Source organism: Cyprinodon variegatus, unplaced genomic scaffold (genome assembly GCF_000732505.1).
Source record: "Cyprinodon variegatus isolate N-32 unplaced genomic scaffold, C_variegatus-1.0 Scaffold293, whole genome shotgun sequence".
Lineage (NCBI taxonomy): Eukaryota > Metazoa > Chordata > Actinopteri > Cyprinodontiformes > Cyprinodontidae > Cyprinodon > Cyprinodon variegatus.
Window position 1 is genome coordinate 232,061 of NW_015150746.1, and position 14,195 is coordinate 246,255.

At 36.6% G+C, this 14,195-nt stretch overlaps 1 protein-coding gene across 7 annotated transcripts in view; it reads right to left on the reverse strand.

The window, feature by feature from the left end:
* LOC107090404 (dedicator of cytokinesis protein 3-like) overlaps nt 1-14,195 on the reverse strand; it is a 62,346-nt gene that overhangs the window by 8,615 nt on the left and 39,536 nt on the right. For 4 of the 7 annotated variants that reach the window (XM_015383765.1, XM_015383763.1, XM_015383761.1 and 1 more), the window contains exons 26-42: nt 14,017-14,163; nt 13,796-13,894; nt 13,562-13,656; nt 13,314-13,389; nt 13,092-13,192; nt 12,923-12,981; nt 11,706-11,854; nt 11,529-11,614; nt 11,410-11,436; nt 11,225-11,320; nt 11,080-11,152; nt 10,881-10,974; nt 5,826-5,974; nt 2,968-3,054; nt 2,612-2,716; nt 1,649-1,790; nt 1,210-1,376 (exon numbers count right to left, since the gene is read on the reverse strand). In XM_015383765.1, coding sequence (XP_015239251.1) covers nt 1,210-1,376; nt 1,649-1,790; nt 2,612-2,716; nt 2,968-3,054; nt 5,826-5,974; nt 10,881-10,974; nt 11,080-11,152; nt 11,225-11,320; nt 11,410-11,436; nt 11,529-11,614; nt 11,706-11,854; nt 12,923-12,981; nt 13,092-13,192; nt 13,314-13,389; nt 13,562-13,656; nt 13,796-13,894; nt 14,017-14,163 — 1,752 coding nt within the window. The remainder of the gene's footprint in view (nt 1-1,209; nt 1,377-1,648; nt 1,791-2,611; nt 2,717-2,967; nt 3,055-5,825; nt 5,975-10,880; nt 10,975-11,079; nt 11,153-11,224; nt 11,321-11,409; nt 11,437-11,528; nt 11,615-11,705; nt 11,855-12,922; nt 12,982-13,091; nt 13,193-13,313; nt 13,390-13,561; nt 13,657-13,795; nt 13,895-14,016; nt 14,164-14,195) is intronic. The other 3 variants (XM_015383767.1, XM_015383766.1, XM_015383762.1) reach the window with 1 other exon arrangement.

The following is a 14,195-nucleotide window of genomic DNA, read 5'->3' on the forward strand; positions in this document are numbered from 1 at the left end:
TCATGTTTTTCTAAAGCCATAGGAGATTATTTTAATGAAAGCAGCATATAAGAAGGGAAAACCCAAATTAAGATAATGATAGGTGCTAAATAACCATTTACATAATAATAATGTTTGTTTTGCTGTAATAACGAAAAAATGAACTTCTTCTACGGTATACAAATTTCCAAACTTTTGATCTATAGTTAAGGTTGAAAATCCAACTTTGCTTGTTTCATTTTAGTTCTAGTTCAGCAGAACAGCTTTTTTTTCATTGTAAATGCAAACAGATTCATTTATATGATGTAGGAGGAACCTACAAGTAAGATCAGGGCACCTGAATCCCGAGAAGGCTGCAAATTTCCATCTTTGAATCCTGCAAGACCCTTAAGTGCAGAATGGTCTCTAGGGCTCAACATTTACAACCTAATGCTCTCTATTGGACAGATTAAATGCAGAGGACACATTTTCTTATAATTTTGAAAACTACAATGAAAATTTAATTAATATTAAATGCTATAATTTTACTATATTATTATTATTAGACAATATAAAAACTTCTTAATTTTTTTCTGTATTAAGTTATATTTTTTCATTTAAGTTAGTTTAAAAATAATTTACGTACCTAGTTGCATTGTACGTATATTACCCAACAGCTATATGATAAGACTGTAAAGACAGGAACCAGATTTGCTTTATTATATATTTGATCATTTTGCATAATTACTGGACCCGTTTCCCTTGTACAGTTAGATAAAATTTTCTGTGAACAGATGGTTTATACAGAAACTAAATCAATTCAAATTAAGCTGTTTTCTAATGTGCGGCATGATTAATTTTTGTTTTAACTAATCAATGTTTTTACTGTTCACATTAGTTTGATGAAACTGTCTTTAACTTATAAATACTGAATCAAAAACATAAAAAAAGATTTATTCCCAAATTGCATAGGTTAAAGAATAGGTATTATGGTAACAAAAGAGAAACATTATAGACTAACTGAGCTTAAGCTCTGGTTTATTTATTTTAAAAGAAAAAGCTGCAGAGCTCCGGCTCTGGCCACCAGGGGGCATTACACCCCCTTTAATCCCTTGAGACATTTATCACTTCATCCTTAATTACCTGCTATGTCAACACTTAGATCAGTTTCAAGTATTAAACTATATCTGGAATATAATGTTTGAAAAGATGCTGAACAGAGCAGGGAGAGTCAATGCTGGCTCATCATACCCTGAACTCATTCTCACGGTCCTTGGGCCCTTTGTGGAAAGGCCTGTCATAGTGGAAGCGACTGACGTTGTTTATGCGGTAGAAACTCTTGATCCTCTCAGGCACACGCTCAAGCTGAGGCACATCAGAGATGTCTGAAACTGGAGTCACTGCGTAGATCTGCAAGTCTAGGGAAAGCAGCCGTCAAGGAAGAGACAGGCGAGTCAGATGTTCACAGAGGAGGAAAAGGGAGAGGGAGATGAAAAGGAAAATGCTTGAAGAGCACGTTTTCTTTTACCGTCTGACTCTAGGGGAACAATGACAGATCTAGGTTTAGTTTTTTTTATTCAATATACAAGATTATTCACTTATCATCTCTCTGAGTCAAAGACACTAGGAATTTCTGCTATGTGGGTATCGCTGAATGGTGGCATTAACAGAAGGGAAGTTAAGAGGATACACTGGGCATCGCTCTGCAGAATGGTGTCATCTGGTTGGTTGGTGTGCTGCATTGCAATGGCTTGTGGAAATTCCCCCAGCATCCTTTGCTGGAAGTCCTCAAGGCGCTCATAGTCATATCCACGGCAGACAAACTCCTTATTCTGCAGAGAAACAGAAGGAAGAAAACATGCAGTCAAAACTAACTGAAAGCCTCCAGCTCTAACTCAGTAAAGGATCTTTTACATGACAGGTTGATTTTAAGTAAACTTCAGTTTATCCCTTTCACTGTTTTCAACAGCGTAAGTTGCTGGGACAGTTTAACTCACAATTTAAGCTTTATCAGAAAAAACATGAGAAAATTAGCTATTGTGTGACTCCTGGGTTGTTAATAGAATAGATGAGATTCACGTTGGAAAGTTTAGCATTAACATTACACTTAAATTACATAATATATTTCAGACTAAGGTATATTATAGCTTCTATTAATGTTTGCTTCTTCCAAATTACTCAAAAGTATCAGCAGCTAGTCCAAACTGGCCTAACCCTTCCCATGATCTAAATTTAACTAAGAAGTTGGTTTCTGATTTGACATGAGTTATCTATCCAAAAATAACAAGCTTTGATGATGAGCTCCAAGTCTTAGAGGTTGGAAGGCCCTCTTGCCAACACCCTAATCTTTCTGCTCTGGACAGATTTTCTGTTAGATTCAAGACTAGACTTTGGACGAACACTCCAAAACATTACTACTTTTATGAGTTAGAGAAAATAAAATCTTTTATTTTAAGTTATTTACATCAAGTACTACACATAAAAAAATTATTTTATTTAAACAAGCTGCAGTTTATCTTCCATCACCACTGAAACTCAGAGCAGATATGTCCGTTATGCCCCCACCCCACTACTGAGTGGGGGGATAACAATCCCCTGCTGTGATGGAGATTTGCATGGTCACTGCAATGACTGCAGACTTAGAAAGTCTTACCCTGAGGAAGAAAGGAAACTTCCTTCCATAGAAGCCCATTTTAAAAAACTCCGGCTCAATCCTCTGCTGTTCGATGATGTTGTCATAATACGCTGCCTCCATTTTCTGTGATACAACGACAAACATGCAGAAGAGCCAGGATGAATAATAATTTAATCACACACTTTACTGAATCCTCTGCGTTTCCTGAGGAGTGTGGGCGTGCTCAGGTAATTGGGACATTGTGTTTGCACTTCACACCACACAGCAGAGCATCACAGTGACAGAGCGAGCTGAAAATCTCTCCTTCCAGCATCACAGAGGACGCTTGTTTGATGATAGCAGCAGAAACGGGTTGCGTGCAGCACTTTACTTACCCGTATCCAGCTGAGACTCTGATAATCATATAAAGTCTCATACTGGAAAGCCAGCTCCCGGCAGAGAGAGATCCCATATTCCCAGCACTGCAGAGATAGATATAAAAAAGAGATCATGGAAGTTTAAGACTCTAATCTACAAATTTAGCTTTGCTATGCTACAAATAATGATACAAATGTTCATATACTTCATCTTAACTGTTTGCAGCTTGTGAATGAGCTTTGGAATATAGAGTTTTCTAAACCTCAACATGATATTTGCCGCACTGGAAGTGTTAACGTATCCTGACACCTTTTCCACTTCTGATGGGATGGATTGGGGCTTTGTGTCTCCACTCACCCGTAGTCATTTGATATGGATAAAGATTGATCCAAAACACAATCAGAAAAATGTAGTTTCCTCCACAGGGTGGTTTGACTAATCTTCAAAGACAGGGTAAGGTAAAGGATAGAACCACTGAGGAGTCATTTGAGATTTTTGGTGCATCTGATCAGAAATCATCATTTTTTAGGTTATCTGTGCATGACCCACTGAGAGGAGAACTGTTCAGAGCCATATGAATAAATTAGAATATGTGTTTCAATAAGCATTGTTGGTCCCGTTAAAAGTAATATTTGAAACTAACCTTCAAGCAAGTATTAAAAATATCATTCTTAAAATATCGGTTTAAAAATGTAACTGTATGACATGCTTCTATATGCAGTGTTTAACTTAGTAAACCGAGTTCCTGAAGTAACAGGTTTTTATACAGTTTTGTTTCTTTTGGCCCCCAATGAGCTGTAGGGGAGTGGGTGGGGTTTACTTCCTGGATAGATTACATCCATGTCCCTATTGTAGTTATGCAAACAACAATTGAGAAGATGGATGGATGTAGTGACTTTACTAAATTAAAATGCAACTTGGACACCGTCAACCTAAGAAAGTGTTTCATTTTTATCTAAAAAGAAAATATGGGGGAAATCATTTTATAATTTGTAATGAATCACATTTCCAATAGAGTTCTAATTTTAAACATCTAAATTTAGCATTTCATTTTTGTTAATGCTGTTTAAAAACTTGTATAAACACTGCAAATAGGTCAAATGTCAAGGTATCTCTACCTTTTGTGAAACGCTGCCATGCAAAGGAGACGACATATTTGTCAGGCTGCAGCCTTTCCAGTGGCATACATGCAAATTCTGCACACCAGTAATCTTTTTGGGCTGCTATACTAGAGCCTATTTTTAGTGCTGAAATTTTTTTTGTCTTTGCAAAGTTTGATTCAATTATAACAGATGATATTTCCTCCTGACTTCGTGCAGCCATGGCACAAGTGCTCAAAGGTTAAAAATCTATTTTTGAAATCCCTAAATATGTAGAAATTAAAAGAAAAAAAGTGACATAAGCAGTTGTTTAGTTTCTCACAACACAACTCTAGAAGGCAAATATAATAAAGTAAAAAAAAACAGCTTATTATTGCAGAAATCCTTAGTATTAACTCTCATCCTGTATAATTATATAATAACACTGTTTTGACTTCCAACTGGTTTGGCTTTGGATGGTTTAGTTGCAAGAAACAACAGAACCAGGCATTTCTTGCAGTGCCGCCATTTCACTGTAATCATTTTGACTGTTAAGCAGTTTCAAAGTTGTAGTAAAGGGAGGTAGCAGGGTTTATTGGTAAATGGTAAATGTCCTGTACTTATATAGCATTTTTCCAAGTTAGAAGACTTGACCAAAGCGCTTTACACGACATTCAGTCATTCACATATTCACACACTGATGGTGGCAAGCTACATTGCACCACAATTGCCCTCCGGCTCACTGACAGAAGCGAGGCTGCCGTACACTGGCGCCACCAGTCCCTCTGACCACCATCAGTAGGCAATGCAGGTGAAGTGTCTTATCCAAGGACACAATGACACGCAAAGCCTGGATCTTATTGACAGATCTTTAAATGACTTTAGGTAAAAACCTGAAGACTGCCTTTTAGGTCACATTTAGTTATCTTTTTCCGGTATAAATGTTAACACTCATTGCACAAGAACGCTCTATGGAAGTATTTGTCCCTTTTACAAAAAAGTAACTACAGGAGAAAGAAATGAGTTAATGAAAGATGACAGTTTTATTTCTTTTCAGCTGCTACCTGGCTCCGCTGGGCATTTTTCTCTGCAGAGCACATGGGCCGGTCAACTAATTTAATTTTTTGGATGAACACTGGCCAGGGAGGGGAGGTTTGGAAAAGAAAATTACATTTGAACTGATTGCTGATTCTCAGTAAAAAGCAGTGCAGTTTGTGCAAAGACTATACACTTTTACAAGTTATTTCTGGAGCCCGACACACACAGATCAGAAATTATCTTGAAATGAACAAGAGAATTTAAAAATTAAAACCAAACTTTTAAATAATTAGACATTAGTAATTTTAATACTAACTTGTGAGGTAATTCTGCAGCATGCATCTATTCAGATATATGCTGTCTTATTAGTATGTAGAACTTTAGCAAAAGATTAAGGAGAAGGAATTGAAAAGTTAATGAGGGGTGAATTAATCTTTTTCTGTGAACAGCTGCATTTTGAAGATGAGAATTAACCAAACCCTTGACTGCTGGGTCCAAACGAAAGAAACTTTTAGGAAAAATCTACTTTCTAGTTTTCTTCTCCAGGAAGTTCAGCAGAATTATTTCCTGACTGCTTTTCATTTATTTATTTATTTATTTTAAATAAAAGTCAGGAACATTTTCTCTTTTTAGTGACAATAAGATGCTCAGAAACATTAAAATGACACCGATCAGTATTAACGAGGAACAAAATCACTAAGAATTCAAACTATAAGAAGTTTAAAAGATAGAGCTAAAGAAAAAAATAAATCACTTGCCTTTCCCTTGTTGAAGTAGTGGAGGATTTTACGACTCAGGTTTTCTTTGCGTTGCCACTCACTCTGACAGGGGTAGTGGAGAAAATCCCTCAAAGGTCGGTCCTCCCACTGCAGCAGCTCCCAGTACAGCAGCAGAGTGAACGCTGCCTCTGTTCAAATAGTCATAAAGGAAACAAAGACATAATTATGTTCAATAAAGAGAAAAGAATAAATGCATGGTTCATACATTCAAATATTTCTTGGGAACAGATGGAATATGATGAAAAACACAGAGGCAAAATACATATGTTGCCATGATGGTGACACGAGATTAAGACATTCCTTTGGATGTTTAAATCCTAGCAGTTCAATCTCACTCCTCATTTTCATCTTCCAAAAAATGTTTTAAAACACAAAATAAAAATCGTTTTATGGAAGTTTCAGAATAAAAAGTTCAGGGAAGCTGACAGTGATGGCCACTGTATTACTCTCCTCCTGCACTCCTTCAGAAATAAAGCCCTGGTGGACCTAAAGATATGCTGGTTGTCACTGTCCTGAAGTCCAGTGACACACAGGCTTCAGCTTCCTTACAGGCAGTATGACATCTTCTCCCAGGATTTACTTGTAGGTCAATGAATTCATGTCGCCCTTCACACATAGCAGGCCTTCAGTTATAAACAAAGCAGCCGTAGAGCAACCTCCATCCACTGCCACACTTTACTGAAGCTGTGGTTTTTCTTTTATTGTATCTTTTTGATCACTGCTGGTTTATGTCATTGATTCAGACTTGGAGCTCGTCTGGATCTGCAATGTGACTTACTGAGGAACTACCAAATCCGACAACCATTAATCTGTTTGCCTGACCTGGCTTCGGACTCCTGCATATTCCCTGGGCTGCAGCATCTGGGACATTCTTGGTGGCTGGATCCTAACTCATTCTCTGGGCATGGACTGAACTTGTAAACCAGGTGAGTGACTCACTTTTACAATCTTTATCCATTAGATTCACATAGTCACTAATCTCCTGCAGAGTTTCCTGCCTTTGATGCCCTAGCCACTGCAGATCTGCAGCCATTTTTAAATAAATGCTTTTTGAGTTATCCTACTGTCTGCCTTGAATACTGGGTCCCTCTGTGCTGAGTCGTTAGTTTTTCTGCTCTGATTGGTCCTTTAACTTTAAACTTGTGAACTCCCCAGCATCTCTTTGTTATCTCTTGTATTATTTTCTTTGTTGGTGCAAGGAAGTGACCTTTTTGACAATTATCTCGATAGCTAAAGTTTCAACATTCATTGACAAATTTCACCATCAACAGTCCATATATTAGAATTTCATGTAACTATTCAATTTGTCTTTTTCGATATCTTTCTGCAAAAACCTTAAATCATTTTTTTAAAATAAAAAAACACTTTGCATTGGGGTTAAATTACTTATATTAAAAGCAATTCTATTGTTCCCAATTAGAAAGGTTCCCATATATACTGTAATATTCACACAAAACACATTTAGAACGTATATAGATGTCGGCAGTAATGTACCTGTCTTGCCCCTCTTTAAGCCTCATGCAGCATAGCATAACTGCATCTTAAATGCTCTTTTTCGTTCCTACACCCCTGATGATAGGAACCCATTTCATTAAAGCCAGAAGGATTTTATAGGAAATATAAATATTTTATATTTTATAAATATAAAACTATGAAAAAAAATGTGTGCCTCTAAAGATTAATAATGTGCTGATTTAATTTTAGCAAATATTTGAATGAACCAATCAAAACACAAGCCATTAAGTTTCCCCTCTGCCCCTCAGGTGGCAGGAGATCTGCGCTCTGCTGCTTCAGCAAATGCACCAGTCAACACAACAGAACTGTATGTTCTTAAATTAGAACCAAGGTTCTATTTTTAATCCTAAAAGAAAACGTGAGTACTTATCCTGTGGATCAGCATCATGTGAAATTTAGCGAGGTGTCTCCTCTGGGAAATTATATGACTAAATGTCATCTGCTCAAGTTAGTTTATATTCAAATGTTCCGTGTTAAAATTTGCTTAAAACTGATTAAGTGGTATTATGGTTTAAGTTCCCTCTTGAAATTTTACTGTCTAGAGAGTCAGGGGTTTGCTTTTGTAATTTTCATATTGCATTAAAAACACAGTTATATATAAAATAAGTCATCATAAATAAACCTGTGTGGCTGTGTTAAAAGTCTTAAATGCATTTTATTAACCACTCTTCCTGACACACACTGTAAAGCCCCCATCCCCCACCACTGTGTCCCTACTGTTCACCATGTGGCTCACTTCGCATCCTGTTTGTGCTCCGGACCACTCAGTGTGTGTTTCAAGCAGTGACACAGAAAAAAAATATCCGGCCCAGTCATGAGGAAAAATTCACAGTGTCATTTAGGGTGTTTATACATCAAGTAAGGCACCAAAATACAGCTTAAGAGGCAGAATTTCACAAGATTTGTAGGTAAAAGCACACACAGTAAGGGTGAAGTAGAGAAGTGCAGTTAACAGCAAGAATGCAGTAAGCAGAGATACAACTGCAGCACAGTAGAAACAGATATTTGTTTTGTCTTTGGATTATTGAGCTGCAAACATCAATTTGGGCTGAGTTTGTTTCTTCATTAAATGTAAGTAGCTACAGTATAAAAACAGCATTCGCCACTTGACAGGATGTAACATCCTTGTGTGAGACGGGGTTTGCTCTATAACAGGGTTTTACTATTTTTTTAAATCATCAAACTCTATCGCACCTAACATTTCAGAATGTCCCAGACTCCCTAAGGGGTGAGTACTTCTTAAAATTTCACATATCTGTAGTTTTCTTTTTATTATTCTTTTATTTTTTATATTTAATGTTATAAAAGAGGCAAAACAAACCATTCCAGATTGAATATGGTAATCTGTACTGTTTTTATAGAAGAGATAATATGTAGAAAATCTATATTTTAGTATTTAATTTACGCTTTTTTGCATTATAATGTACAACTTTCTGAAAAAAACAAGATATCAAATGATTTTATTATGTAGGTTTGACAACTGTTATGACTTGCTAACCATATTGCAAAAAATGTTAATACACCAATCAATACATAGTCTCAATAATGTTTTCTTTATTTTTCAATTAGTCACATTTGACTTCTTGGATATAATGAAGCAGCAACGGTTTGTGAGTAACACTCTTTAATGCCACTTACTCACCCTGTTACATAAGCTGCAAATAGATCTCCTGCTTACTGACTGGAAAGAGAATTATCCAAAAAAAAAAATGTACTGTAACTTTTCCTTAGGAGCAGTAATGATAAATCCAAGACTGATAGAATGAATGCCAAAAGCAAATAATTATACACCTGACATTAGGTGTGAATGCTCTAGTTTTATTTTAATATCCGAAGTCAGTTAACTATTAATATGTTCATATGCAGGGGAACAATAAATTGTCTTTAAGTTTTCACCACATTTTAGAATCATATGACATATTCCTTCAGCCTAAAATAATGTTTCAATTTGACTGCATAATCTGGTTGAATTGTCTCTATAAAGTGCCTTGAGAAAGTGTGATGTGAATTTGCGCTTAATAAATAAATAGAATTTAATTGAATTTAATTGTTTGATGTTACATTACAAAAAATAAGAGTTTTTTTTTTTATTTTAATGACTATGAAAATTGAAGATTCACACTGAAGGCATCAAAACCATGAATTAGCACATGTGGAATTATACACTTAACAAAAAAATGTCAAAATATGTCTTATATTCTAGGTTCTTCAAAGTAGCCACCTTTTGCTTTGATTGCTGCTTTGCATACTCTTGGCATTCTCTTGATGAGCTTCAAGAGGTAGTCACCTGAAATGGTTTTCACTTCACAGGTGTCCCCTGTCAGGTTAAAAAGTGGGATTTCTTGCCTTATAAATGGGGTCGGGAGCATCAGTTGTGCTGTGCAGAAGTCAGGTGGATGCACACAGCTAATAATCCTACTGAATAGACTGTTAGAATTTGTATTATGGCACAAAAAAAGCAGCTAAGTAAAGAAAAAGGAGTGGCCATCATTACTTTAAAAAATGAAGGTCAGTCAGACCGAAAAATTTGCAGAACTGTCTGAAAATGTCGCCGAGTGCAGTCGCAAAAACCATCAAGCGTTGCAAAGAAACTGGCTCACATCAGGACCGCCCCAGGAAAGGAAGACCAAGAGTCACCTCTGCTGCGGAGGATAAGTTCATCCAAGTCACCAGCTCAGAAATCGCAGGTTAACAGCAGCTCAGATTAGAGACCTGGTCAATACCACACAGAGTTCTAGCAGAAGACAACTCTAGAACAACTGTTAAGAGGAGACTGTGTGAATCAGGCCTTCATGATAAAATAGCTGATTGCTTCAGCTGTGCCATTAATTGTTAAAGTTCATGACTAAAACTGGCTATTTCTTTTATTATCGATATTTATCTGTCATCCAGTTGGGGCAGCTGGTAGATCTAAGGATCCTGGGACTTATCTCATTTTCTTTTGGGATATATAAAGTAATTTTATATTTACAATATTATATATTATATATTTTAAACTCTTAACAACAAACCTTGCTTGGTTTAAGTTTCATTAGTAGGTTCCTATGCTCTTAAGCTGAATTATTAACAAACTAGTAACAATAATCACTAGCTTTTTGTTGATTATAGGACTGTTGCATAGTTTGAGTGAGCTTTTAGTTTTGAAACCTAGTTTCTGACATCTTTTTAAGGGTGAGTTTAAAGGTGAGTAAGTGTGCTCATGCTCATTCATAATGAAAATAGTCAGGTAGCTTGCAATACAGCTTACATTTCTGCATGGACACACAATTGCAGCAAACGTATAACACGTCTTTTTGTGTACTTTTTGACTTGAGGGCATTAATAAGTATCAATAGAATGAGTATAAACTTGAAAATGATTGCTCAAAAGTATAACAAAATATTTTTTGCTACATGGTTTAAAATCTGAATGTGGCTAAGAAGATCTACGCAACCATTATCAAAGTAGGAGCTAATTTGGGCCAAACTACTTGACTGGAAAATTACTTTGCAGCTGGAAAGTTGCTAACGTCTTAGTTACCTGTAAAATCCTCTGCCTGAAGATGCAGGTCACACAGTTTGTGGATGTAACGGATGTACATGTCCTCCTTGTTCACCTCAGATTTGTAAAAGTTCTAATGGATGCAAATAAAATAAAAAAAAGTTGAAGCAAAACAGTTAAAGTTATTTTACAGGGCACAAAATGATCATGAACACTGAAGGTGTAATACATTTCTCACCATGAGATTTACAGAACCCCCAACTTTCTTGTTCTCCATCTCGTCTCCTTTCATACAATCCCTAAAAGTCAATCTTTAGGAATTCAGTTTTTTCAATGTCCCAAATCAAAACATAATTATGACATATAACTCTCTTTCAGCATACCTGTAATCAAGTATTCTCTCAACAAGTCGTGTGACTGATGTAACAAATGAGATTCCGGTTTCCCTCCACGTCTCCTGCTCAATCTTCTCTAGCAAGCTGAAGGAAAACACATGTTGACCACAGGAGGCACAGGAAATAAATACCAATAGCATTCAGATTTGAATGTGCAAGGATTATTTTTTTACCTTGGATAAGGACCAAACAGCTGGGTTCTGTGCAGGGACAAAAAAACAACAGGAAAGAAACTCAGACGATTTAGAACAACAGGAAAAAAACTTCTTATTCTAACTAAACAAGTGCTTACAACAGGCTGAAGAGCTCTCTGTGGTTGTCATCGCCTTTCCCATCTGACACCATGCTGTCCAGCTTATCCATCAGCTCTGCCTCCACCTGCAGGTATAAAAGCAAAGACACAGGTCCATTGTGAAGGATACTGTACAGTGTCCATCTGGAGTTCATAACCCATGAGTGTCATACTGACTTGTTTGAAATTGCCATTCTTCCTTTGCTCCCAATCCATCATGTCATGAAAAATTGGGATCATGATATTTCGAACCTCAGTCTGAGGCACTAAAGTGACACCAAGGAAGGGTCCCATCATTCCTGGGATGAAATGTGGCTTGTTGTCCCCTAAATCAAATATACAAAGATACAGGATTCACACAATATATTTGTTTATAGCCATTTTTAAATAATATTTATTTTTTCTTAGTTGTTGTAATACACTATGATATACTGGTATAATGTATTAGCTGGGTGCGTAAACCATATTTATTGGGAACTCTTTCGTTTGTTTTAATCACTAAATGAAACTGAGTGTCACCACTTGTAAGCCGATGCCTCATTTCAAAGCCATGAGGATATGACCGCCTACCGAAACTGACTTGGCAAAGCTAATCGACAAAGGCTAAAAGAGACTTTGGAGGAGCTGCTAGGCTACCTGAGGAGAATCCACCTGAAGAGAATCCTTTCAAAACTAATATCTGTACTTCCCAGGTATTCTCTATGTTGATCAATTACATTAAATCTCAACAAAATACAGTGTAAAAATAAAATAAAATTCAAGTAGTATGAATATTATTGCGAGCAATCATTCTGTTATGTGTTAAAACAACATTTTTAGTTTATTTACACTGAGCCTGCATTATTCCTAAATAAGTCACAGATAAAAATTTAAATTGTTAAACATTGGACTCCTGCAGGCGAGGAGGATGATAGAGAAAAATGGATGTCCCCTCGATACTTATGTGGATAAAGGAGATGGTCTCTTCTATTATGTTGGAAAGGCTGACTTATATGACCAGGGGTTGGGCTGAAGAGTTTAAGACTGTTTGGAATCCTTTAATAGAGTTTCTTAAATGCACAATCAACTTAAAACTGCTGCTTATATATATGTTGTTGAGTTTTTGTGTTTTATTTAGTTGCTTTAATTTATGCATGTAATTGTTTCATTTATTGTCTCTTTGTACAATTGAAATATATATAAAACTCAATACAAATATTGTTGGGAAAAAAAACATTTGCTAAAAATACAACAACAAAAAAACCAAGAAGGTCTTGCTCAAAACATCTGAAAGATTCTGAAAGAGTCTGGCTAACCGAAAGAAAAAAATTTTATGCATATAAACAATTGCACAAAACTATAAATGCTTTATTTCAAATATTACGGATGATGGGGTGTTAACATAGCTGACTCACCTAATTTCTGCCACATGCTGAAGAGCTCATATGCCATTATCACTCTCAAATCACCATGCCTATAAAAAGAGAAGAATTGGAAGTTGATATATGAGAGGAGCATGTTATAATCTACCAAAAACAAACCCAATATCACATTTTTATGGTCATTTTATGAAGCTGTTTTTACTTGTCGAGAGTTTTCTTTCTCTTTGCAGGAGGGAGTGATTCCAGCTGCAGGCTGGGCTGGTTTATGTAGAGAACAGTGAGGCTGAAAAAGGAGTTCCACACCTAAAATACAATGAAAAATCCACAGAAATATTGTTGATACAGGTAATAAAATGCATAAACTATTCAGATTTTTTTATGGAGTAGTGGGCTTTTGTTCTACTGCGGCTTTGCAAACACACACCTTGAAATCAAAATCTCCCTCTGAGAAGTTTTTGTGCAGCGCCGGAGACAGAAACTGAGTCGTCACTACAATGATGCTGCAGAAATCCAAGACAATATAAGACATAAGCTGGAAGCCAAAAGTTAATTTAAAAAAAACTGCAACACAAGCATCACCTTCAAATGAGTCCCTGGAAGAAAGAGTTGGCTTTGTTCCCTCACCAACTGTGGGACAACAACTATGTAACAGGAGTGGAGAGGCAGACTTACTGACTGGTAAGAAGACGCATGACGCTCCAGTCTCTGGGGAAGATGGTCAGCTTCATCAGATTCCGAAAAACACAGAAAATCTTCAAGAGGAACTCCTGCAGGGAAAGATGTAAGAAAAGTCTACTGAATCCAAGTATGCAGTAAACAAATGACAGCAAAACCTTCTCTGATGTCTGCTCAGAATTGAAACTGAGAACTGAGCAAAGACATCATCAGGCTTTTAGACTCTCCCACCTTCAGTTCCTCCTTGCTGTGGAAACTGTTAAGAAGATGATGAAAGTGGATCTCTGTCATCTGTCTGAGGAGAGAAAGAAGGCAGGAAACATACTCCCCCTGCAGAGAAAAGAACAAATATGAAAACACAGAAACAGGTAGGTAAGTCTGCTGAAAATAATGACTAAAGTTTGCAGTTTTGTTATCATTGCTTCTGAGAGGCAGGTTGAGTGAAAGCTTACCGTTATCTCTGCCGTACACTGGGGACAGCGTTGTCCTCTGGATGTCTCCACAGAATGAGATTTGCTCATGATGGACAGCAGAGTCTGCAGCAGCACATCCAGAAGGCTCTCCACCATCATTTCCACCTCCTCCTGAACAGATGACTCCTGAAAGGAAGTACAGATTAAAAAGGGATTAA